This window comes from Theropithecus gelada, chromosome 5 (assembly GCF_003255815.1).
Source record: "Theropithecus gelada isolate Dixy chromosome 5, Tgel_1.0, whole genome shotgun sequence".
Taxonomy (NCBI): domain Eukaryota; kingdom Metazoa; phylum Chordata; class Mammalia; order Primates; family Cercopithecidae; genus Theropithecus; species Theropithecus gelada.
Window position 1 is genome coordinate 104,454,392 of NC_037672.1, and position 26,835 is coordinate 104,481,226.

General features: G+C 35.6%; 1 protein-coding gene across 1 annotated transcript in view; it reads right to left on the minus strand.

The window, feature by feature from the left end:
* Positions 1-308: 308 nt before the first annotated feature.
* Positions 309-26,835, minus strand: part of DKK2 (dickkopf WNT signaling pathway inhibitor 2) — a 108,110-nt gene continuing 81,583 nt past the window's right edge. The window contains exons 2-4 of the mRNA XM_025385739.1: positions 4,320-4,470; positions 3,043-3,198; positions 309-2,698 (exon numbers count right to left, since the gene is read on the minus strand). Of these exons, the coding sequence (XP_025241524.1) occupies positions 2,448-2,698; positions 3,043-3,198; positions 4,320-4,470 (558 nt within the window). The 3' untranslated portion in view covers positions 309-2,447. The remainder of the gene's footprint in view (positions 2,699-3,042; positions 3,199-4,319; positions 4,471-26,835) is intronic.

Consider the following 26,835-nt stretch of genomic DNA (forward strand, 5'->3'; position numbering starts at 1 on the left):
AAGTTGTTTCAGAAGGCAAAGTATGACTAAATGGTGTAAATCACAAGGTGGAATATTTTGGTTTGAAAAAAACAAAAAAACAAAACAACAAACAAAAAAAAAATGGAAACAACTCTCTAACAATTACAGCTCAACTGCCATGAAATAAACTACCTTTTGTAATAGTAAACTGCTCTGAGTTATCTCATGCTGATGTCCTCCAAATGATTCACACCCAGTTCTAAAAATCAGACCAAGTTCAGTTGAACTCTCAGAAAGTATGAGTCTATGAAAATTCTTCCCGTAGGCAAAACACAAGGACCTTTGAATTCAGTTTTTAGAGGAGAAAAATTTAATATATTTTATCTTATTATACATTTTTCCTAAATTACAAAGTCAACAGCTGCAAATATATTCTGCTACAAAGCTTTCTGTAAGAAATATCTCTATAAGAAAATACATCTCATTAACATTTCCTGTAAATAAATTACTTCAAATAATAATTTTAAAAAGGGTGAACATAAGAAAAATATTGCAGAAACCAAATTGTAAATATAATAATTGTTATATAGGAAATGTTTGACTGAAATGTTCCATTTTCATTTCACCAAGCTTATAGCAACCTGTTTATACAAACTTTGGTTCTTGGATAGACTAGTTTATAATTTTTGTTTTTGCAGACCTGTGCAGAAAATGTAAATCTTAATCATCTTAGTAAATATATGTGGGAAGCTGAAATTTTTAATAGATATACAGGCTCAAACTCAGTTTCTACTGGGAGGACTTAAATTTGAGACTGCAGATGGGATTTAAGTAAAAGAAAACTAAAAAGTGAATTGTGGTCTACAAAAGTTTAAAGTCACGACTATAAGATAACCTTTTATTCTATTGTGCTCTAGACAAAATATTTAGAACTGAGTTAAGTAAAAAAAGTAGTAAAGTGGTTTCAAAGAATTTAGAAACTGTGGTGTCTAGAGATTAGCAATATGCAGATTTTACAAGTTATCTTACTTATATTTTTTAACTGCAATGGCTGCAGAAAACAGAAACTAGCCCTTTGGCAATAAAGCAGATGCTGCAGAGGTTTGGGAAGAAAATTGGATGATGCCATTGGCTAGTCAGAAGCTTATAGAGGGCAATGGAACCTCACTACTCTGTCTACTTCAGGAGTCCATTTGTGAAACCTCCTGAAATTGAGATTATTTGAGGATCTCAGCACTGTAAAATAAATAATTTGAGGGTAGTATGGACACATGACCTCACACTGAATTCATTTGTGTAGTAAATATTGTGATAGCAAATCCCATGCAGCTCTTCACTGAGACTGTGCATCCCCTGGTTTCAAAGATGAATAGTCAACTTGTGCCTCAGACATATGAACTATGTGTTGCCAAAACCTGAACAAACGAAAAAGTTTTCCCAATTTTCTTGCTTGCGCCAGTGCAGTACAGATCCAGCTCAAGTCTCTATTACCACAGAGTATGTATGAATACATGTATTTAACAATCTAGTTCTATCAAAACATAGGTTATAGCAAATCTTTAAGAAATAATGATCTCTCTGTTAGCTGGTTTCGCACATATATTGGACATCTTTAATTTTTTTTTGTCATCTGTGAAAATTCTGCTCTGTGCAAGTATTTTACTAGTCACAATTTATGGGTATAGTTTGTAAACTAAAATGCATTCAGAATAGGAATCACATAGGATAGAGAGATATACTGTCATTCCACAGAATCTGAAGGAATTGTTTTTGTCTTATATCAGTTCTTATTAATTACAGGTAAAACTAAAATTTTGAAAAAATGTTTTTGTGGCTGTTTGTTATTTATTTGTCTTCCTAAAGGCCTTCATAAACAACTGGCAATTATTTTGCAATTATTTGGAAATATTGACTGATTTTTTTCTTGTCTACCAAGACTCTTGATTGAACAGCAGAAGTAGTGTTACAAATTAAAAGGTAATATTCTGTTGTAAATTAACTATGCTCCATGTTTTCATTTCTTGTTTAGCAATTTTATTTTTAGAACCTATTGTATAACAAGTTATTCTAGGAGTATTTTGTTAAACTCTAACTTTGAATAGAAATCTGGCATGTAGGTTATTTGTATAAGCAATCAGCAATCTGAAGGAAACCTCTCCTCCAGCACAACCTAAACCTTGGAAAGTCACATGCTACTCGTCAGTAATTTCCACTGTGTGCTTTTTCTCTTAATAATAGCATTTTCCGCAAATGTGTACATTATTTACATAGACAAGTTGCATAATGGAAACACTGGCTGCACTGCATTTGTCGCCTATTCTAATCTATTCAGTTCATGTTTTCTTTCTCTCTTTTTGTGATCTGCATTCTTATCACATTTCTTATTTTAGCCATTCTTCTGCATCTGAACCTTATTTTCCACCATGCTATAATGCATTAAATACACAAATTCACAGTCTGCAATTGATGATGTTCCTCAATGGTGATCAAATTTTCTGACACACATGGAGTCTGGCTTTGGAGGAGTAGGTGGCGTCTTTCCATACTTTGCAAGACAGGCCCTTCGCACAGTCGCACCGCTGGAAAATTTCCAGCCCATGAGAGCCCTTCTTGCGTTGTTTGGTACAGACTTCCCCCTGATGGAGTACCGGTTTGCAGATTTTGGTCCAGAAATGACGAGCACAGCAAAACCCTTCGATGCAGTCTGATGATCGTAGGCAGGGGTCTCCTTCATGCCCTGCAGAGATGATGACCAATAATAGATGTTACCCTGACACTTCAGAAAAAAAAAATTATATTTTGCAATCAGAAGCACATAAAATATTTTCACTTATACTGTCTTCTATGTTGTTACCATTTATAATGAAAAGTCTTGGTTGATACCGATTGGCTATGCCTCTAATCACATAAATCCATTATGATCTGTTTCCATTATTTGCCACCTGAATAACAAGTTTAATGACTAGCTAGGATTAAAGAACCTTCCTTGTAATTTTTTTTCTAAAACCAATGGAATTAATTATCTATATTTTTCTTCTATTTATTTATTTTTTAGAAACCCACAACTACAGATATCCCTACCTTTTATATGTGACATCTTAGTGTGTGGTCTTCCTAGATTCTGCCATCCCAAGTCATGGTTTGAGTAATGACCGTGGTTTCGATCTCTGTGCCGAGTGCCATCCAGAGCTGGGATGTGAGGGGTTAAGATGCTTTCAGTAACTGGGATACAGATACCTGGAGATGATCACATAATCAGTTAGACTAATTCAATTCTACGAAATGTGAGACTTATCCACGTACTCTCTTGATGTGAAATATGAAGCCATTTCTCTATCTATCTATCTATCTATCTATCTATCTATCTATCTATCTAACCACCCATTCATTCATTTACTTATTTATTGAGACTGAGCATACTTTGGCCCTAAAGTGAGACTTCTTTGATATGAATTTTGTCTCTCTCAAGACTAAGTGACCTTGGACAAAACTGGGAATAAAAGCATAATTTTATATATTCACAAAGTTATTGTGAATATATGTGAAGAATCAATGTTAGCTATTAGTATTTTTAAATAATCTGATCAGACATTCACCCTCTGGATCCAGATTCCTTTATTAATTAACAACATAATCTTAGTTTACACTGTAAACTTCTCTAATGGTATAAGGTCTTCTTCTTCCCTTCACCTCCTGTGCAAGAGATTCACAATAGGTCTACACCCAGAGGTCAGGAATAGGCATGAGAATATGAGCCTGATTATGTTGTTTTATATGATTAAGTATATATTTCTAATTACCTTCTGCAATTATTTAAGGTTTTTGCCACATCTTGTCTGTGATCCATTTCATCATTATTGCTGAATTGTCTGCCTATAAATTCATTGATATTGGATGAAGCCAGGTTGGGGAGTAAAATCTTGTGTCTCTCTTTGGAGGAACCAATCACTCTACTACCATAAGACTGAGCTACAGAACATCTTGACTAAACCCAAAGTACAAAACTGGAATAGATATTTACAACTGCATTACTAAATCATATCAAGTTTCTGTCTTTGGTTCTTTTACATGCATTCACTTATGTGTTTACTGGAATAGAACGCCTTGCTGTTTATACGTAACACTTCAACATGGCAATATTCTAGATCAGCACAGGTCATACAATATAGAAAGTAACCAGAGTCTAGGAAAACTAAGATTTGGGGAGGAAATTCAGGTAATCTTGCACTACCTAAACCAATTCTACCAGACTCCTTATATTTCAGGAGTCTGAGTAAGGAGAAGATAGCCTGACTCGAGAGACAGGCTTACTATGATGAGAAGAAAGAGGCCCATGAACACTTAGTGAGATCTTTTACCGTTATTGCAGCGGGTACCGGGGCAGCACATGCCATCTCGGTGGCAGCGCTTCTTTTTTCTCCGACACACCATGCAGGCTGATGATCCTTGGTGGGGACTGTGGCAATACCTCCCAACTTCACACTCCTTATCACTGCTACAAGGATAGGCCTGTCATCAAGTGGAACAACACCAAAAGTAAAGGATTAGATCCTGTTTCACTTATGAAACATTACTATAGCAAATCATGATAGAAAATAAATCACGATCTATCTCACCTGGAAGGAACTATACCATCATCATAATGTTCTGAACCTAGATCCTAAGTAGTGACACTTAACTGAGGACCTTATAAATATCTATTGTTGATGACAAAGATAAAGCTGAAGCTGTTCGTCTATTTTCATTGACACAACTCTAGAGTTAGAATTTAGACTTTTATTGATGCATAGAACCCTTATGAGTGACTTTGGGGTCTCCAGAGCAGTTGTAATTATTGCATTAATGCTATTGTAAGGTACAAATGACACAGTCATCTTCGCCACTCGATTTTTTTCAGCTGTTAAAGAACGATGAGAGAAATGTTAAATAAAACAACAGAGGGCTATGCTAGAAGCCAAAACGTATCTCCTGCCCAATTATGAAACAAATACTTTAAAAGTGAATCCTTTCAGTTCCTGCCTATAAAAACAAGGAGGAGAAACATTTCCAGAACAGTTTGAGACAGTGAATTATTTGACACAAAGACACTAAGGAACAGGATCCTCATTCCAAACATGTTGATAAGCAGCAGTAGAGCTCCCAGCAGCCAGAGAGATGCTAAGATCCAGTTATATCATTATATTCCCAGGAAGCACAAAAGCAGACTCCTTACAGACCTGAAATAGCCCCACAGTCTGCTACGCCTTCAGTTGTAAAGAAAGAACCTCTGTTAACACATTTCTCTACCTAGTGGTATGTCCAGAAGGCTACTTCAGCAGTGTCATATATTGTCTTAAAAAAAATACATGTACTTCTAGTTCTAGATCCTTGAGGAATCGCCATACTGTTTTCCATAATGGTTGAACTAGTTTACGATCCCACCAACAGTGTAAAAGCGTTCCTATTTCTCCACATCCTCTCCAGCACCTGTTGTTTCCTGATTTTTTAATGATTGCCATTCTAACTGGTGTGAGATGGTATCTCATTGTGGTTTTGATTTGCATTTCTCTCATGGCCAGTGATGATGAGCATTTTTTCATGTGTCTGTTGGCTGTATGAATGTCCTCTTTTGAGAAATGTCTATTCATATCCTTTGCCCACTTTTTGATGGGGTTGTTTGTTTTTTTCTTGTAAATTTGTTTGAGTTCTTTGTAGGTTCTGGATATTAGCCCTTTGTCAGATGAGTAGATTGCAAAAATGTTCTCCCATTCTGTAGGTTGCCTGTTCACTCTGATGGTAGTTTCTTTTGCTGTACAGAAGCTCTTTAGTTTAATTAGATCCCATTTGTCAATTTTGGCTTTTGTTGCCATTGCTTTTGGTGTTTTAGACATAAAGTCCTTGTCCATGCCTATGTCCTGAATGGTATTACCTAGGTTTTCTTCTAGGGTTTCCCAGCCATCCCATTACTGGGTATATACCCAAAGGATTATAAATCACGCTGCTATAAAGACACATGCACACGTATGTTTATTGCGGCACTATTCACAATAGCAAAGACTTGGAATCAACCCAAACCTCCATCAGTGACAGACTGGATTAAGAAAATGTGGCACATATACACCATGGAATACTATGCGGCCATAAAAAAGGATGAGTTTGTGTCCTTTGTAGGGACATGGATGCAGCTGGAAACCATCATTCTCAGCAAACTATCACAAGAACAGAAAACCAAACACCGCATGTTCTCACTCATAGGTGGGAACTGAGCAGTGAGATCACATGGACTCGGGAAGGGGAACATCACACACCGGGGCCTATCACGGGGAGGGGGAAGGGGGGAGGGATTGCACTGGGAGTTATACCTGATGTAAATAACGAGTTGATGGGTGCAGCACGTCAACATGGCACAAGTATACATATGTAACAAACCTGCATGTTATGCACATGTACCCTAGAACTTAAAGTATAATAAAAAAATAAAAAAAATAAAAAATACATGTAAAATACAGAAGGTGGTCAGAGTTTAGGAAAACGAAGATTTCCTGGGTTATACATACATATATACCCATTTGTGTACCCCCTGCCTCTCGGAAGTATTTGGAACATTAAAAATGTCCCTGTTTTCAAAGACTGGGAGTTGAGAAACTAAAATGTCATAACCCACATCAAATGACTCAGATTTTGAGGCAGGGAGACTCATTTGTAAACCTTTTTTCTTTTTTGAAGTTGATTTTTTTCTTGTTTTCAGAGTAATAGATGATTTTTTAAATGAAAATACAAAATATAAAATAAGCTATGTATTTGTTTTTAAGCAAGCATAAATAATTTGAACATAAACTATGGGATAAAATGTTTATGGCTCGCAAATACTTAGTGAGATTTCACTGCTTTACTTATGAATTAGGTTTGATGGCATAGCTTGGCCTGCATTGATCATGTCTTTTTTTCCTTTTCTTTCTTTTACTCTTTCCCTTTCTTCCAGTGTCTTCTCCTCCTGCCCATCTCCTGCATATATGTCTACACATACACATTCAGCTCTCACATGTTTTCCATTTAGATCAGATCATCTTCAGTTAGAAAAAGGAAATGTGAAATTTGTGTGTGAGTCTGAGAGGTAAAACATGTATTTTAGCATCATTACAGTTTCTTGTTTACCGTTAAAAGAATTATATAGAAAAACCACCAACTTCAAATTGAAAGTGATTTTGAAGGACTGCATAGTGGCAATGTTTGATGCGTACTTTATAACTGGAACCACATAAAGCTATAAAATAAATTTGCATTTTATTGTCCCACTCTGTAACTCCACCATTAGGCTTAAGAGAATCTTAATGAGATGAAATTCAGACTATTAAGCCATTTTTAAAGAATCCAAGACTGATGAAAACAAAACAAATGTCCCTTCCCGCCTTACCACACTCTTTCCCCCAAGCATTTTACCCCCTTCACATTTAAACCCATTAATTTTAATGAAATACAATTCACATGCTTCTGATTCATTTACATTTATTTCATCAAATTGTTTTGCAAGAAACATTTGATGTTACAAGTTTCTTGCCTTCCTCAAAAAGAGGACATGCTCTTTCAACGGAAATAAACATGTGCCACATAAAACATCATGTGCTGTTTACAACTCAAATGACAAATCCTCAAGCAATTCTGAGTATAGGATAATCCTGGATTTCATCCCCCCAAAATAGTCCACAGGATACACTATTTTATTTATTAGCTGTTATTGATAGTTGTTTATTTTCTGGTCATTTGGTAAAAGTCGCAGTGTATGCAAAAAAATTGTGAATGGCGCATCACCATCTTTCCATTCTCAGTTGACAGGAACTGGAAAATATTAAATTGACAAATATCTGATGCAGATGACATTAGAAAAAATGAGATGCACAGTAGCCTTTTGTTTGAATGGGATTACAGTAAAATTATCATAATTTAATTTTTAAAGAGGGAACCTCATTTTGTCAAAAATAGAAAGTAATTAGAAGACACATAGTTTTATTATGCTCCAATATGTCTTTTAATTAACTTGAAGTAAAAATGACACAGGCAGAGAAATTATGCCAAAAAATGCTTAACTATACAAGGTTATGTATATTGGGAACTTATACTTGGAAGTGAATCTCAGAACATAAATACTAGGAGGCATTATTTGGAAATTTTAAAAATAAATTTTTTAATAATTGAAAAGTAAAGTTATGTTACACAGCTTCTAATATGCTTATGTAACTCCTGGATCCAATACACAGTCTTTATATATGAATACAATCAAGAGGGGATGAAATAAATTGATTGAAGAAGAGTATAGGGAAAGCAAGTGATATTTGGGGGCATGCCTTGCCCTCTGAAATCAATTTCCCTTAGCCCAGATTTTTTCAACCATAAAGCTTCCCTTGTGATAACTTCTAGCAAGAAAACATAAAACATGAAATAATATGGTTCTAACCCATTAATAACAATTCTCATGTCTTACTAAGCATAATGCATTACATTTTAGTAAAGAGTTTTAAAGAAGGCATTTTCTACTGAAGTATGAGGGTTCTGCAGTTGCCAGATGCCATTGGTTTTTTCCCTACATTAGCTCCTCTAAAGTTTCTGGAAATGATATCATTGGTGAAAGAGAGAGAGAGAGAGGGATAGAGGGTTAACAGTAGTTGTGGAAGACCCTGAAGAAGTGACTGTGGCAATGAAAGGACTGCTGGAGGGAATTATATACATTAATTAAAGTGCCATTCAGAAACTCTCACATGGATAATCTTTATTTTCCATTTACTTTGGCCTCCAAAGGCTGTTGCCTAGTCTCATTTGATGATGGTTTGGTGACAAGCAAAAAATGAGCTTGAATACCTTAGTCTAAGTTTCCATTTAACGAAATCAATAATATGCTCACCTGGTGCTTATTTTAAAGGTGAATTAAAGGGCTGATTTTTGTTTTACTTGCTATGGCAATTGTTAATAGTGCATTCTCATGGCTCTTTGTTTACTTGGACTTTAGGTGAACAGAATAGATAACTTTTCCTTTTTGTCTGAGGAGCAATGATTTTGTGGAAGACTGGAAATCAAGTGAAAGAATTAGGGAAGGACTCTACTACACCTATCACGTGCTAAAATGCTCCACAATTGAATCATAAATTCAGCTTATGAGCATCCAGGAAGACTTAGTTTCATGCAGAATCATTCATTATTGCATCAGTTACAATTAGGAGATGAATTAATTCAGGACACCTAATAATAGCAGATGATTGGCCATAAATTCAGAATACATGGGAACTGTCAGTGATTAGGCCAAAAAACAAAGACATTTTCTGCAACCCCCTTTCTAGGCTAAAAATAGAGTGATTTCCACAAATAGCAGTGTTACTTATTATTACAACCATGACAAGAACTAGAAGAAGAATAAACATATTGGACACATTTTGAAAATAAAATCTATCGAAAATTGGTATTTCGTTTTAGCATAAAATATTTTTTAAAGTCTATTTCCTCTGTACAAATTTAGAATCATTACCTAAAACTTTAGCAGTAAAGTGAAGAGAGTTTAAGTAACTGCTCTAAATAAGTAACGTGTGCTCAGTGGCAGAGAACTTAGGGATCTTGAGTTCTTCCCTGGCGTTCAGGCCTCAGGTATCATCACTAAGAGCAATTAATAGTGAGAGTGTAATGGACACATCAACAAGGTGACTGAGTGGTGACCTTTGTGCTGAAGTTAGAGATTAGAAAAATATACTTGGCCACATCTCTTTCTAGAAGCCTCTGAATACCAACAGCATGTCCTACTGCAGCTGTTGGAAAAACAGAATACTGGCAGAAAACACTGACAAAGCTGTAAACAGTATTTTCTCATTCTATTTCTTGAGCACAGTTTTATGTTCATTTAAACTCAATGTAAATCAGAGTTATGAGCAAAAGTCCATCATGAAAGTAATGATAATTACATAATATTCTAATGAACAAAAGTAAAATAAAATGTAGTCACTCAATCTTATTTGAAATAATTGAGTCTCTCTTCCCCCAAAGTCTTCTCAAAACTGCAGGAAGAAAAGGCCCATTACTAGAGACTTACATTTAGGGTTGAATTAATTTTCACTTGCCTATCCCTTTGAACATGAAAATACAACAATGAAGTAATCAGATCCCTAAGAACAATGAAAGGAGAAAAAGTGTTATAGGTATCTCAGTAGTACCAATCATTGAATAAACCTTTGACTACAACTAATACCTTAGTTTAACTCCTAAGTTTTCAAAATAATAATATTGGCCTTATTTAATGATGAGAGGAAGAAAAGAAGGGAGAAACATCACAGTGTTCATGTGGGATGGCCACCCATCCGGATTCTTGCAAGACCGTCCTAGTTTTTTTGTTATTTTAATCAGGACAATCCTTTGTCCCCACAAGCACTGTTTGTAACAATCTCAGAAGTTTTCTGGAGCCAGAAAAACATCATCAGCTATGCAGGCAGAAGAAAGCCTGCAGGGGACGACCCAGCTGTGGGAATGAAAAATATTTGAGACTAGTGGATAGATGGAGGTAGCAGCAAAGAACTGGGGATGAGAATATATCTGGGGTCTCTGAGAGCACAGCAGAAGACTGGCAATTACATTTGGGAAACCTGATCGGACTGGCTTGCCGTGAGTCCTTAGAGAAAAGATTAATTTTCCTCATCATGATATTCTACATGATAGATCTGTATTTCCACAAACAGGCAAGGTACACTACCCTTCAGGTGGTCATTTCAAAATCAAACACTAAAGTGCAACTGCAGGAGGTGTAGGGACTTATATGTCAATCTGGCTGTGTGGTGTTGTACACTATCTGCCAAAGGCTGTGCAATCTCATCTTTCACTTTGTCTCCTATTACCTCTAGGGGATAAGGGTGTACTAGATGCGTCTTTGAAGATTCATGAACATCAGGCCAGGGGGATTGAGCTATATTAAATTTAAGGGGAAAAGTTCAGATATTACATGATGTCCTGCATGTGTAGTTACAGGTTCGTTAAGGCAGCTGCTTGGTTATTTATTCAGTATTCAATCAATATTTATTCAGTGTTTATTTATTGAACACCAACTATGATCTAGAAACTACTAGTTCTGTGATGTGCAAATGTTTTGTCTGTTACCCCTAAAATAATTTTGAAAAAAACATATATGCTTCAAGACATTTGACACGTAAAATTTTTTGGAGTGTGTTTGTTTTATTAATATGAAATATAATGTTAAACATTTTCTAATATAAAATTTACAGTAATTTGATATGATTTAATAAAATAACTTTTGGCTACTTTATTAATCATTAAACATTTTCTAAGATAAAATTTGCAGTAATTTGACATGATTAATAAAATAACTTCAGACTATTGTATTAATCAAAGCATACTGATCCTGAAATTAATCACAACATATTTACTCATGGGCATTTTCTCTTGAAAAATTACATAATCTGAAAAACCTTCAGTTAGATTGTAAAATATACAAGTCATCGCAACTATTTGGAATGTTCTGCATACAGAATTTCCAACTGGGGCCAAGTTTCACTTTAAAAAAAATAAATATAAGACAAAGAAAGAAAGTACCTTTGTGAGTTTAAGATGCCCTGATCAATCATTAAACATATCTTTGTTCCAATCAAAATTCCAAATTTTACTTATTTGTCACCTAAAAATGTTTTTGTACCTTTGGCTAATGCAGTCTATTGAGATTTGGAATGCATGAAGATTTTGCCTTTTTTCACCATATAAAATGGCAAAAAAGTTAATGTAAACCCAGGCATATTCCTTGAGAATTTTAAGAAAAAATTTGGAAGCTGAGGATCTGGACATTGATTTTATTAGAACAACTCATGCTCTGCACCCCATGGAAAATATTTCAATACCTTTTACACATATTCATTTTAAGGCTAGGGTGGTTAGCAAGTTGGTTTTTGACACAAAAGTTCAGAGATAAAAGAGTATCTCCTAAACCTATCTGAATTCTAAATTAGAAATGATGGATTTCTTCTAGTGGTCCATTAGCCTCTCCAATGTATTCAGAAAGCCTCATTTAAATCCAAAGAAACAGTAACTCTATCAAAGGAAGGCAGGGTCCTCTTTAACTTTGATTGCTCCTCCCTGTTCTCTGTATGTCATTAAGCAGAAAGGAAATTCTAGGGATTGCTCTACTTTGAACACAGACCACATTCTCAACTGTAGCATGTACAATACTGATATTGATCATGGGGTGAATGGAGAGAGTTAAACTTTTCCATGTGGTCTCAGCGCCTAGAGAAATCTTAACTATGAGGTTTACCTGGCTCTTGATTGTTTTTGTTTGTTTTTGACCCATCCCCACTCATTTAAAATGTATAGGACAAAACACTTCTACTCTATGCTGAAAAAGCAGCATCTCAGGTTTTATAGCAGTGGTTGGGAGTAATATATAATTATAAAGTCCTCTATAAATTGTAATTGGGTAAGTATAATTGTCCTAACCAAAAGAGAGGAAGAAAGTGCAAAATCTTAAGGTCTCTTCCAAATCTGGAACTGATCATCTATAGTATAACATTTTCATTGTTGCCTTGTAAATTTTCCTGATCTCATGACCTAATTTTACTTCGTAACCTGGTAGGGCAAAATATGAAGTTATATTGCAATTCAATTTATGCTTCCTTAAATCAAACAAAATTGATTGGTTGAGGGACCATTAGCTAAATTACTGGGTCTTAGTTTCTTCTATGATAAAATGGTTACAATTTCTGAATTCAGCAGTGTTTCCATACTTACTTAATCATAAAAATTCCATGGGGTTTTTTTTTTGGTTTTTGTTTGTTTGTTTGTTTATTTTTTTTACAAATTACTGCTTCACAGACTCTTCTACTAGAGATTCTATTTCTAGAAGACTGGATGGGGTCCACGAATCTATACTTTTAACTAATACCGTCCTGGTGATGATACAATATGGTAAGATAGGGAAACACAGCTATATAGAACTGTTGCAAGATTACTGATGCCTCCTGCATATATATCATACTGACAATGCCTGGTCTATATAAAATGCAACTCAGGATTATCTCCAAATAGACATGGGTCTAAGTGAAGGATTGGTTCCCTGAAAACAACATGAGTCTAAATGAGAGGCTCACTGACAACAACAATTTCCAGGAAGGTTCATCTTCACTCCTAGTGCTTAGCCACTGTGCTTGGGGGTGGGCTTGAGAGTTTCTAAAACTGTATGAAAAAGTAAAATAACACATAACAAACACACCAGTGCACTTTGGGAGGAACGCTGTGTGGACTCAGAGCTGTCAACGCACCCATTATGGCTGGATTGTTTCATATCCTCATGTGGTGTACACCTATGTCTTGCTGGCAATGCTCAAATTTTGCATTTTCTTTATATTTTGTATCCTGTGGGCCTTTACAAAACACTCTTCTTCCCCATATCAAGCATGATAAATAGATGATGTGTGCTTTTATTATATGCTTTTCTTTGTATAGCATCACCTTTCTCTTTTCCAATGAAAATGACATTTAAAATTCAAAAGTTTATATTCAGGTAGATAAGAAAACATACTTTCAAATTGCTGTTTAGAAAATACTTTTTTATGATTATAGAACAGGTTAAGGTTGGCGAATATTTCTGCACCCAAAATGTAAACACTTGTGAGTTTTAAATGTTATACAAGTTTAAGTAATTTTTAACTTATGGGTTCAGAAATATATACACACACATATATATATACACATATATAAATATATATATACACATATATATGTATACATATATACATACGCAAATATATGTATATGCATACACACAGATACACACACACACACACGTATGTATAAAGTTAGCTCAAGTTATCTCAGGAAATACGCCCAGAAAGTGTGTAACAGGGTTTACCCATGGGAAGGTAGACAGGCTTATTGAGAACAGACAGGATTGAGAACAGAGGAAAGGAGAAAACTTACTTTACATGTAAACTCTTTTAAACACTTTGTAATCTGCACTAGATGCATGTATTACCTATTAAAATTAATGCAATTTAAAAAGGAATTAATACTACAATATTAAAGTGAAATGTCTTACTTCTTGCTAGTTTATGCTTTATGGTTTCATGCTAAGAGAGCTTGAAAAATGTTATTTTCCTAGAGGCAGGGCTTCTTAGAAGAGGTATCAAGCACCCCGACTGAAGTTTCTTTATTAAAAATTGTCTGTTTTGTTTCAAAAATGTCACCTTAATAGCAGAATTAGACTATCGATGTAACATTCAAATACATACACACACACACATATAATATACATACACATACACAATGCATTGTTCCAACAATTATTTAATTGAGCTAATGTTTATTGCCTTGGCTAATTTCATTTAATATAGAAATTTCCAACAGTAACACTTTTCTAATCTTGTCGAATTCTCTTTCATTTCCTCTAGGAATTAGGCCAGACCAATAGTCAAATTCTATTCTGCTTTTGAAGAAACAGCTGAGGGAAGCAGATAAAATTTAAAAGACTGTTCTTTCGTGGTTGGGAAGATAGAAAAAAGCACAGCAAAATATAATCCTTGATATTCATTCTATGGTGAAATGACTTCTAATTTCTGTTTAAAAAGAGATACTTTAAGTGCTACAAAAATTTTGCTTAAAAATTATAAAATGTTCCCATTTTAATATAGAACCTATAAACAAGAAGGCAGGAAGCATTTTATCCCTCTGGTGTGCTGGTGCAGAGAGGCAATGACTTGAGAAAAAGTTGGCCCCAAATGATTAACTAGAGAGTTTGAGCAAGAGGTTTACTCAATAGTGATCACTATAAAGTTTAAATAGACTGATAAACCTTTTGGTTAAAAAAGCATGACAGGGAGGTGATTCACAGCTCCACCACAGAACTCTACCTAACTGATCTTTTTCTCCCTTTGCCATTGGAAGAAAATAAACAGTAAGTCTGTTTATTTTTCTGGAATAAGTTCTGGGTTAAGATCATCATATCTCCCCAAGACATAGAAGGACTTAAATGCAAGTTATATTTGCAACAGGATAAGGGACTTTAACTCCTGAGCCTTGAACAAGATAGCTTGTCTGTTAGTAAGAGAAAGAAATGGAAGTTATCTCATAATCAGTTCTTTTACTATCTGTATGCCTTCCCATTTTCCAGCTTGATTCCTTCTCTAGGTATCTCAGGTCTGTATTTACACAACCTGTAAAATAGGTAAGGATATGTGTTCCATGCCTATGCTACATTCTCATTTCTTTGGAATGTTCAGTTTTCAAGGCAGATCTCACATAGCAGTTAATGCAATGAAGCACCCCAAGTACACTATATTGTCCATCTAATCGGTACTGGGTTACAAAACTCAGGACAAACTATGTTTGAGAGAGTTTGGGCAGTGTCAGAGTTTCAGCATAATCATAGGGTTAAGCATCCTGCTAGAAGAGTTGCTTATTTTTTTGACACATAGAATTTTACAACAGCCAAAGCCATTCATTTATTTCAGAAATTTTCTAGACGATTTAGTTAAAAAGCCCCAGCATGGAGGAAATTTTTATTTTAAATTTCTGATAATAGCAACAATATGACCACATGTTATTTATTAAAATAAAATACTTTTCTAAAAAGTAATCAATATCTCAATACATACATGGGCTTGCCTCTCAGCCTCCTACCCCCATAAACTAATGTAAATTTTTATTGTGTGGAAGAAGGAAAAGTCAGCTCACAAGGGCAAAAGAGATTCATGTCTAGTGAACAACATGGTATAGAGAAAGGCTCTAACAAAATATTCTGTTTGAATGCTTTGCTAGAGGATTTGAAAGGGAGGAAATTATAAGCCAGATGATAGATGCTTTGGTTTGCGTGACCCTAGTGTTCAAATCTCAGCCTCAGAAATGTGGTACATCTTGTGATGACATACGCAATGTGTTAGCAATCCCCAAAAGAACATACTGAAAATGTTGGTCCCCCACACCACCCACATCCCAGTACATCTGCTTTGGTGTGGTGACCAGTACATTCTCAATGGTGCAAGAGAGGAAAGATTTGTTACCAGATAAAAAAATGAAATCCTGTCTCCAGGTTTAAGTGACTTTCCCTCCATCCCACTGGTTCTCCTAGTCTGTTTAAAGAGTATACTCCTCTGTATTACTGCTGCTTCTTTTGTTGGCCCTTGTTCATTACTCAGGATCCCCAGATATACTAGACTCTTTTTAAGAGTCTCTACATCTGGCCTCCCATTCCAGTAGCCTTTGCAGCAGATATGGGGCTTCAAAAAGTGAGCTGGGGAGGGAGAGTGAAAAAGAAAGGAAAGCTCAGAGAAGAAATTCCTCCCAGGGATTCAGATACATAACACATCATCTGAGTGCTGTTTGGGGTAATAAGAAGTCTAGGCAAACAAAACAAAATTTATTAACCAACTGGCTAATAGAGCTTTTATATAACTTTGCTAGGGTCAATCTGTAATCTTATTCTTGTTTCAATTTTTTTTTCCCCTCACATTGAACAGTCAAGTGTATCTGGAACTACATTTATAGTATGCTATATGAAATCTGGCCTGGTGTTTGTTTGTTTGTTTGTTTTAAACAAAGAAAGAATCTACATTACAAATAAGACTAATCAGAAACATGTTTGTTCTTAATATGCTATATAAACCCTGTGTTCCCTGTCTACCTCTCCAAGCCTTGTATTGTACACTCCAACTGTACGGGGCTACTTGCACATCCCCTAGTCAGCCACACTCCTTCAGGACTCATTGCATTTGCAAAGTTTCCCTCTGCCAAGAACACCTTCCTCCATTCACTTCATCGTGAGAATAACTCCAACTCATCATTTGGAGATTATATCAACTGACTTCACTTTTAAGCAGTCTTCCAAGCTGGCTGACCACCCCCAGATAAGCTTGATGTCCCATTTAACCTGCACGTTGCTGACACCACATGCTTATTTGCACCATGATGTAGATTACGCTCTGTTGAATTCTTCATCTGCCCCATCTATACTCTTTGAGTAAGGAAATCATCTTTCATTTCTGTATCTTCAGTGGCCACATTATACCTGGAATAATTTACCATTCCACAATGTGTCCACTAATGAATTAATGCATGATATTTTTTGCAACAGTGGTTGGAAGTATATAGCATTAAATTGACAAAAATAGTCACATAAGAACCCATCAGGAAATGATAAAAAGGAAAATATTGAAATGAAAGAGTTGACTTTGTGGATATTTTAAAATTGATTTTTAAAATTTAAGTCCTACAAAAGCCATTTATAACCTATACAGTATAGAGGGAAGGGTATTATATGTATTTGAGAAGAAAGAACATTGGTTAGTGAGTACTTTTGCAGTCAGCAACTTGGCTGCAAGTATTTTATGTTGAAGCATCAGCCCACATTTTCAAGTACTACCATCAGTTCTGCATTACATTTCTACAAGTGATCATATTTTTCATCTACAAATTATATATGATAAAAATTAGGCTCTTTATTTCTAAGTGGCATACATTGTTTCTGCCCCAGCAATAATGATTCCCCAATAGCCATTCAGAGCAGTAACTATTTTACCCCTTTTCTAATCATCTGAAAATTCTTCAAGCCTATTGGCATGTGGGAGCTATGACAATGGGTATTTCTGAGGATCAGATGGCACTGGTGACACTTCCATCCTAAATAATTATTTCTAAGTTGTCTTTGCCCTTGTCTGTAAATATATTTCTTGTTGGTGGATCATATCTGATAGTGTTCCTAGTTAAGCACCATCACTATGAGGTGTTATTGAAAAGGAGCAAGAATATAATTCATGATAGCTTCCTTTAAACATCTTGGGGATGCACAGACTTCAACATCTTGTTGGTACTAAGGAGATCAATTTCTTGATACACTTTAGTCACAGCAATATAGCAACCAGTACCTAACAAGTAAAGTACATGTTCCAAATGCCAAATGCTTTCCTCATGAAATGTCACCACCCAAACATTTATATGATGTCTAACTTGTTTATGATCCTAAACAAATTGAGTTAAACAGGGTTCTCACCAGCTATGTTATATTAGTGAAACCTCATGGCATGTTCGTTTTTATCAGAAATGTAGACAATGCTTCTAGGTATTGAACCAAATTCATTTCAAATAATGTCTGCGATCCTTTGTACACATCCATATAACTCCTCTCATTATGCCCATGCTTATTAAAGTTTTAGAAACACCCATATATTTTTTTGTACCCTAATCCGAGGTTTAATACCTTACAGAAATTTACATAATTTACGGAAATGTACATACTTTCTTCAGCATAAGCTTGGTTTACATGCGATATTTGTAGAAAGATGATATAATCCTGTTACCTGGACAAAGAGGAAGAAATAAGAACTCTACTTTCTAAGTTAAATTTCCTAAGTTACATTTTTGCTATTTGTTTTGAGTCCAGACAGGGATGCCACTGTGTATTTGAAAATGTTAAGTCCTCTTAAGACTTATACATCTAGCTGTATACTCTAGAGACCAGAGTAATTGGATTCCCTTGTTCTATAAAAAGAAAGACACCACAACACCTGGGCACAGCAGGTATCAAACAGGATGGATTACCATCTGACTATAACATTTTCTAGGTTTAAATGAGATCACCAGAACTTTACTCACACAAACAACTCAGGTCGTTTCCACATTAAAACTGGATGAAGTGATTTTTATTATAAAACCTAGCACTAGTCAGGCTCCTGTCTGAGGACAGACAGATCAAAAGCATAAGGATATGGTCATGCACCATTCTTCATCTTCCCTTCTAGAGCACAGCACTGTCTGATACACACTGATCAAATTTTGCCCAGGATTTTAAGTAGGATGTTTTGAAAAAGCAAAGAATGGGCTCTTCAAATAAAACAGTTCATCCTACAGTAAAGAGAATTGGAACCTCACTTTTATTAATGGCACATTGAAAACCATTTACAACTTGCAAGTGATGCTTCCAAGAAACATTAGAATGCCTTTCTTATATAGAAATGTTAATAAGTGCCATAAAATTTGCTAAAAAGTTCAGTCCTGCTTTCTGGGAACCTTCCAAACACAGTTTAACAAAATGAACCAGTTAGAGGAGTAATCGGTCAGTTACTGATTATATAATAATAATTAATAGTAATATTAAACAGCATCTGTACATACAGCTTTTTGTATTTGAAGTAATGAGGTTCCTAAGTATTAACAAACTACCTCTCTCTGTTGCAAATTTCCAACACATGTTTGGAGAGCTCTGGGAAGAAATTTATTTAACATCCGTGTGTTCTGTTCACGTCTGCAGTGGGATCCTTCCATGGTTAGAAAAACATGTTTGGATGTACAGAGATGGAGTAATAATATATACCCATATCCTGATGTCTGGCTGGTTCACTGCTGAGTCCTCAACCATATCCAGTCAAAGACAAAAATGTGTTTCCAGTGATAGAGCAATATGTTTTCTATTGAGGACAAGCTTTGCTGAAAATAACACAAAAATTGTCTGGGAATTTGGGTGCATAACCTGGGTGTGGTGAAGATGAGCATTTCACATTTCTCACTAGAGTTCAGTAACTCTACACATAACCACAGCCAGCCATGGATCCTTAAATTCACCATCTCACCAGCCAAAAAGACTCCTCCTGCTAATAGATGCCATGATTGCTAGAGCTTCTTTAAAAACTGCACATATTTTCAGGAGACCCTGAAAATAACAGGCTTCTGGAAACTACAGATATTTTGCAGATGTACTTTTTACAAAATGATTTCACCATTTGCCTAGACACTTTATCTATGTGTCATTTTACAAATGAATAAAGACCAACTGCTGGTCTTTATTACAAATTTTAATTGTAATCACTTGTCTTTGGTAATTTCCAGATTTGTAAGAATTCAAGAATTCTATCTATTGGATATTTAATAATATTAATATTAAGGAATTATGATTAATTTTTAGTTTTGATAATAGTATTGCAGCTATTTTTAAAAATCTCCTTTCTCTTAAAGAAATAATTATTTATGGGTGAAATAATATGATGTCCAGAATTCCTTAAAAATGATCCCTGGGAAGTAAGATGAGTTGAAAGTGTAGATGAAACAAGATTAGTCATGAGTTAAAAATTGTTGAGGTTATAGAACTGACACATAGGGGTTCACTCCAACTATTCTCTATACTTTTGCATATATCTGACGCTTCCACTTAAAAAACAAACAAACAAAACAAAACTAGAGTCTCTGCAACATAGACAGAACTCCCAAACTAATCTTCAAGAAGCAGCCAGTTGAAGACATAATCTCACATCTCTTGGTTCCTACACATAGATAATAGGCAGCACCCTGATACTGTGAATCAAAATGCTCTCCTCATTCCATCCTCTCCTTGGAGAGGTTGAAAAATCAACCTCTGATAAGGTTGTGACATGGCTGAACAGACCTCTGGTAGCGTAAAGAAACCTCTGAGCTTCCACAAGCTGGATGGTCACAATCCACTGTACAGAGGTAGCCATGAGTTAACTGGGCTTATAAATAGTCCAGTTACCTTCTGCTCCTCAAATCCCTAGAGCACAGATTATCCCAAGAGCCAACAGGAAAACACATGCATTCCAAACCATTGTGATCCATTGATGATTTACCAAAGGTCTACTAATGTAGGTATTTTAACAGAGGTAAAGATGTTTAAAACATGGTCACTGCCCTCAAGAAACCCATATTATAGGGGGCAGAACCAAGCCATTGCTTTTGTGGGTAGTCACAGCTCATCAAGGGCTGACAAAGTGTTTACTTTCAATCCATCTTTTCAGGGACCACACTGGAACTCCATTATATTGGAGTGGGAGTGGGCAAACAGGGGGGAATGAATCAATATGACCAGAGTAAAAAGTTTCCATTATATGGAGTACCTTGACTGACTTATTTATTGGTCTTGGAATGAATTGGATCTATATACATCCTGGAGGTGTGGCATCTGAAGGTGGCATCACTCTGTGTTACTAACCACATCGGCAGCCTGTGTTCCTCTCTGCTCAGACCAGTGTTGGTGCCCTGTGACAGCTGCTTGAAAGGTACTGTACCCTGTGACAACAGCTTGAAAGATACTGCAATGATAGTATTTTTATTAAAATACCACATTATTTGGCAACACTTCCTAAATGTCTGGGTAATAGAAATTACAGAGTTCTCTGTTTTTCAGGAAAAATGAAAATAGGTAAGAATAGTTACTCTTGGAGCGGCCTTCCCATAAACTCATATCTGTACAGTACCTTCTCTTTGGCAAAGAGCCTTTGTACATATTTTCTTATCTGATAAGGAAGGTGAGTTGGGTAGGCATTTAAAAAATTGATTAATTATCTTTTTTTTTTTTTTCTTTTTAAGAGATGGGTACATGCTCTGTCACCCAGGCTGGAGTGCAGTGGAATGATCATAGCTCACTGTGACCTCGAACTACTGGGCTCAAGCAATCCTCCCCTCTCAGTCTCCCAAGTAGCTGGGGCTGCAAGGTGCACACCATGCCTATCTGTGGTCTTGAAATGTTGCCCAGGCTGGCTTCAAACTCCTGGCCTCAAGCTATCCTTCTGTCTCAGCCTCTCGAGTTGCTAGGATTACAGGCCTGAGTCAACACACTCAGCAAATTAACCATTTTGAAGTAAACTGTTCAGTGGCATTTTGTACATTCAAAATGTCATACAACCACTAGCTCTATTTAGTTCCAAAACATTTCCGTCACTCCTAAATAAAACTCTGCATCCATTAAGCAGTTTGAGTGGGCATTATTAACTTCAGTTTTACGGGTGAGGGAGCCTACTCAGAGACTGTCAAATGATATGCAGGTAGTAAGTGTTAGGACTAGAAACAGAACCCAGTTTTGCTAATTGTAAATTCTCTACCAGACCAGAGGTTCTCAAAATTTAGTGTGCATCAGAATCACCTGGAGGGCATGTTAAACCATAGATTGCAGGGTTCCAGCTTCAAAGCCTCTGATTCAGTAGGTCTGTGTGGGGCCTGAAAGTCTACGTTTCCAAGTGATGCTAATATTTCTGATCCAGAGACCACACTTTGGGAACCATTGCACCACATTGAATTTCCCATTCTCCTATTCTTTAATTATAGGTTTTGTTAACTCACTCAGGGATGGTTATATATTGAAACAAAGTCAGCTTGTAGGAGGTGCTTACTTTCTGTACCTCACCAGTTTTTTGGTTAACTCACCATTGGAATGAAAACATGTAGGTGAAAGCATTTTGCCAGCTTAAAAGTTGCCATGTAGATTTAGAATTAAATGTCTTTCTAAAGACCCTTTTACTTAACTACCTGAATTTAGTATCTCTCACAGTACATCTGAGGAAACTGATGAACTGTGTAAGTGTGTAGGCCAGAACCAGAATTATCTCCTATCATGGGTCTGACACAGTGCCTGGCATATAGTAGTTATTAAATGTTTGTCTAGTAAATTAGTTTACTGAACATCAAAGGTAAGAGGGCTTCTTTTGGTATTATTTGAAGCACTTCCAAATGTTCAGAACCTATATGATCTACTTCATGGACAGTACATAAGTTATACATAAGTTATCACTGTACATAATATTATATATAAGTTAATCACTAGCTAAGTCAGGTTTCATGCCAGTGTCCTAGTCTAAATGCATTAAAAAGCCACCTTAATGTATTGAAGTGCCCGAGACTTCCGCTTCTCTTTCAGATCTCTGTTAAAGTTGATGCCAATGTTTTAGCATCAACCAAAAATCATTTTCTTTGTCCTTTCCCTTTGTGTATACGGGTGTATAATGATGATCTGTAAAATAGCGAACACATATTTCAACATCTGCCTACCAGATCTGTGTGTACCCTCCTGGTCATTTGGTGTGAGGTTGGGTAAGGTGGAGCATTTCAGGAGAGTCAACAGTAGAGCTGACAATGTCTTGTTTCTAAAGTGCTGGGATCCTTTAATCTTCTTTCTTCCTTTGATGTCTGAGATTTCCTTCTTTATGCAATGACACTGGGACTAAATGCAACACCAGGAAACTATTTTCCAGTGAAGGGTGTGTGTTACAAACACCTGCAGAGCCCATATTACCAGGTGACTTGAATTACTCACACATTTCTAGATCTCTTCTCTGTGGGTGGGTGGCTATTTTGACTCTGTTTTACCTCGGGTAAAAAGAGAACAGTTCTGGTTACACTGGTATGATTTTTACTTATCTTCTGCCCATACATCAAATAAAAGCACAAAGAATGATGTCCGGCTTTAAGCAAAAGAGAGGATATTTTGTAGTCAAAGTCACTGACTGAGAGGCAGAATTTTAAGTTCAAGTCCTGACTCTACCATCAATTCAGATGTAGGCTTTACACATGTCACTTAACATTTGTGGCTTCTGTTTTCTTTTTTGTGGAATGAAGGAAATCAGCTTTAAATAGTCAGTTTTGGGTTTTTATTTAACAAGTTATCTCTTGCAATTAGTGAAAAATTTACCATGGTCCTGGAGCTATTCTGTTTTTCATTAATCTGTTTTTCTTTTGCATTACAGAAATAATATGACATGACCTCTTTTTGTTGTGTCCATCTATTAGGACAAAACCAAACACCTAGACAGAACGTTTGTTAAATATGAAATAGCATCAACATTATTAACACAGCCCAGCATTATACAAAAAATTCTAATAATAACAAATATTGACTGTTTCCTCTGTGCCATGCTCTATGTTAAGAGCTTTACAAGCAACGACTGCTGTGTGAAGGCTTCTGGAGAGTGTAAAACATGTCTTGAATTGTACAACTTTCACAATTCAGTTACAAACTGCAATGTCAAGAAGGTCTCAGTAGATACATGTGTTTTGCAAAAATGTTTTAGGTAAGGAAGGATTTCTTTAGAGGTCTTCAAGAAATATTCTAAATGCTACCCTATTTCTTTCTCACAACAGTCTTTTCCATCCCAGTAAATGGAAAGTGTACAAAAGCAGTTGCTCAGACCAAAAACCTTGGAGCAATTCTAATTCCCCTTCTCACTCCCAACTTTAAGTCCATTAGCAAATTTGGTCAGCTGTATCTTCAAAGTGTTTTTAGAATCCAGCCTCTTCTCAATGTGTGCATTACTGCCACTCTATTCCAAGACATCCACCCTGCCCCTCTATCCCAGCATTCTCCCACACCATTTTGTTATCAACACAGCAGCCCTATTGCGCCTGTGGAAAGAGAAATCTCATCATGTCAGTTCACTTGCTAAAAGCCACCCACTGGCTTTGCATCTCACTCAGCACGAACACCCAAGCCCCTTCTGTCTGCTAGTGCTTCCAGGTTCTTTCTTACTACTTGTCTCTTGGCTCACCCTGCTCCAGCCATGTTCATCTTCCCACTGTTATTCCCACATGCCAGCATCCTTGGGCTGGGGGCTGAGCACTAGTTCTCCGTCTTTTAGTCCCCAAAGATTCTTACTCCAATTATTATTTCTTGTAAAAGTTTACCTCACTACCTAAATTATTTAAATTATTTCACACTTTATTTAAATTATAATATGCATATAAAAGTACATAATCCATAAGTGTACACATTGCTAAATTTTCCATAAATTTAACACACCCATGAAACCATAACTTGAGTAAAGAAATAAAATACTGGTAGTCCCCCTAGAAACCTCCTTTGTGCTTCCTCCCATATATTACCAGCCCTGCAAGTCTACCATATTCTGACTTTTATTATCATTCTATTAGTTGAGTGGTTTTGAAATGTATGTGGATTTTTTTTACCCAGTATCATGTTTTTGATTCACCCATGTTGTTGCCTGCAAATACAGATTATTTATTTTTGTTGACACACTTTTTTCAGTGTACAAACATATCAAATTTACCTCTCTTACGACACCAAAAAGAAATGCACACCCATGTTTAATCAAAAGATATACATATATATATATATATAATATATGTATACTGTCTCTTTATATGTACAGAGAGAAAGAGAGTGGGAAGGCAAATTCATACAACCTCTATGGAAAACCGTATGAAGATTTCTCAAAAAAACAACAACAAAAAAAGGAACTACCATACAATCCAGGCATCCCACTATTGGGTACTTATTTAAAGGAAAAGAAATCGATATATCAAAAGGTTACCTGCATTCACATGTTTACTGCAGTCCTATTCACAATCGCAAACATATATAATCAACCTAAGCATCCATCAGTGGATGAATGGATAAAGAATATGTGGCATATAGACACAATGGAATACTATTCAGCCATAAAAAAGAATGAAACCATGTCATTTGCAGTGGAACTGGAGGTCTTTATGTTAAGTGAAATAAGCCAGACACATAAAGACAAAATTTGCATATTTTAGCACTCCTAACTGAGAACTAAAAGAGTTGACCTCATGAAGGTGGGGAGTAGAATGACAGACACCACAGGCTTGGAACTATATGTAGGTGGCAGAGCACTCTTGATAATAAAGGTAAACATGTTAAACTCTAACATTTTATTTTTTTAAAGCAAGTATGCAAAAACATTTAATAGTTCTTAGTTCTAACTGGTGGGAATCAGGGGCTAATTATTCTTTTTAAATATTTAATGTTTTAAATTTTTCTGCAAAATATGGCTTCTGAGAAAAAAAATAATAGATATGTCTACCATTTGGGAAAACATTGGTATTAAATGGAAAGTAATGTAGTCAATTTGCTTATTTTGTTAAATGCCATAAAACACAAACACATATTTGGAAACAACTGCCTGTTTGGTGTGGTATTAACTAAACAACAGCAAAACTAAAGAATCTTAGATTTGGATGTGAGCTTAGCAGTTATTTAACTCCATATGAATTTTTACTCTGCATTTTGACATGTGGCCATCTAACTTGGCTCCAGTGAGTGGGGAAAGCATGACCTCAAGGGGCTGTCCATTCTATTTTGAAAATGAATTGCTAAGCTGTTCTTTCCTATAAAAAGTAAAAATCTATTTCCCTTTCTAGCCTATTCAGTTTTTTTTAGTTCTTCCTAGTAGATCAACTCAGAGTATGTCTTAGGCTCTTGCAAGTTCAGAGGTTTTATTTAATGCTATGATTATATCTAAAACTCTAAAAAAGTACCCTCTTGGCTTTAGTTAATTTCCTTATAGAAAGGAACCTATTTTTATTTCAGCTATACTGATATCACCTAGCACGATAGTAGGTATAGCAGAACTTTCTTAAACCATAGAAACTGGCAACTTGAATTTTCCAACTTAAATGAGATGAAGGTTAAGAACCTTCACTGTGCCTTTCTATTTAAAACTTTTCATAATTAATCAAATCCTATCTCCTTCAAAATAAATTATATTGATGACAAAATTCTTTATTTATATTAAGGTCATGATTTAAAATGAGGGCTACCTCAATGTCAATACCTATTCAGTGAGTCCATAAAGTAAGCAGCCTTCTCAAAAATAAAAATAGCCTCCAAGTCTTAAAATATAATGATAATATGTTTAATTTAATGTGTAGAAATAAAAAACTAAAAATCATTGGTCTAGATCTTCTAGGGAAAGATCTGGGCATTTTCTGATTATCAAACACCTTATCATGAATGGTCAAGAGTCTGAACTGGTAACCATGTTTGCCACTTCTGTTAGCATTTCAACAGTCAGGTTTTGTTAGTATAAATTCTTCAAAATTTAATCTTTCATCTTCCCCTCATATGTTTGTCAATTTGCTTATAAAAACTAATTCAAAGCTTAAACAAAAATACTTGCATTGTATTTTTTAGGGACAACATTCTTTTTTATCCATATTTTTGAATATCTGATATAGTTCTGTCTTTTGCAAGTTGTATCTAATTTCTTTCCTTATCTTAGGTTATTTCTTGGTGTTCCTCCTAGGTAACCACGTTTATTTTGTGGTATTCCCATTTGTGTTTCAACTCCTTGTTCAAATTTTTCTGTAGACACCAGCTGTTAAACTTAAGAACACCAG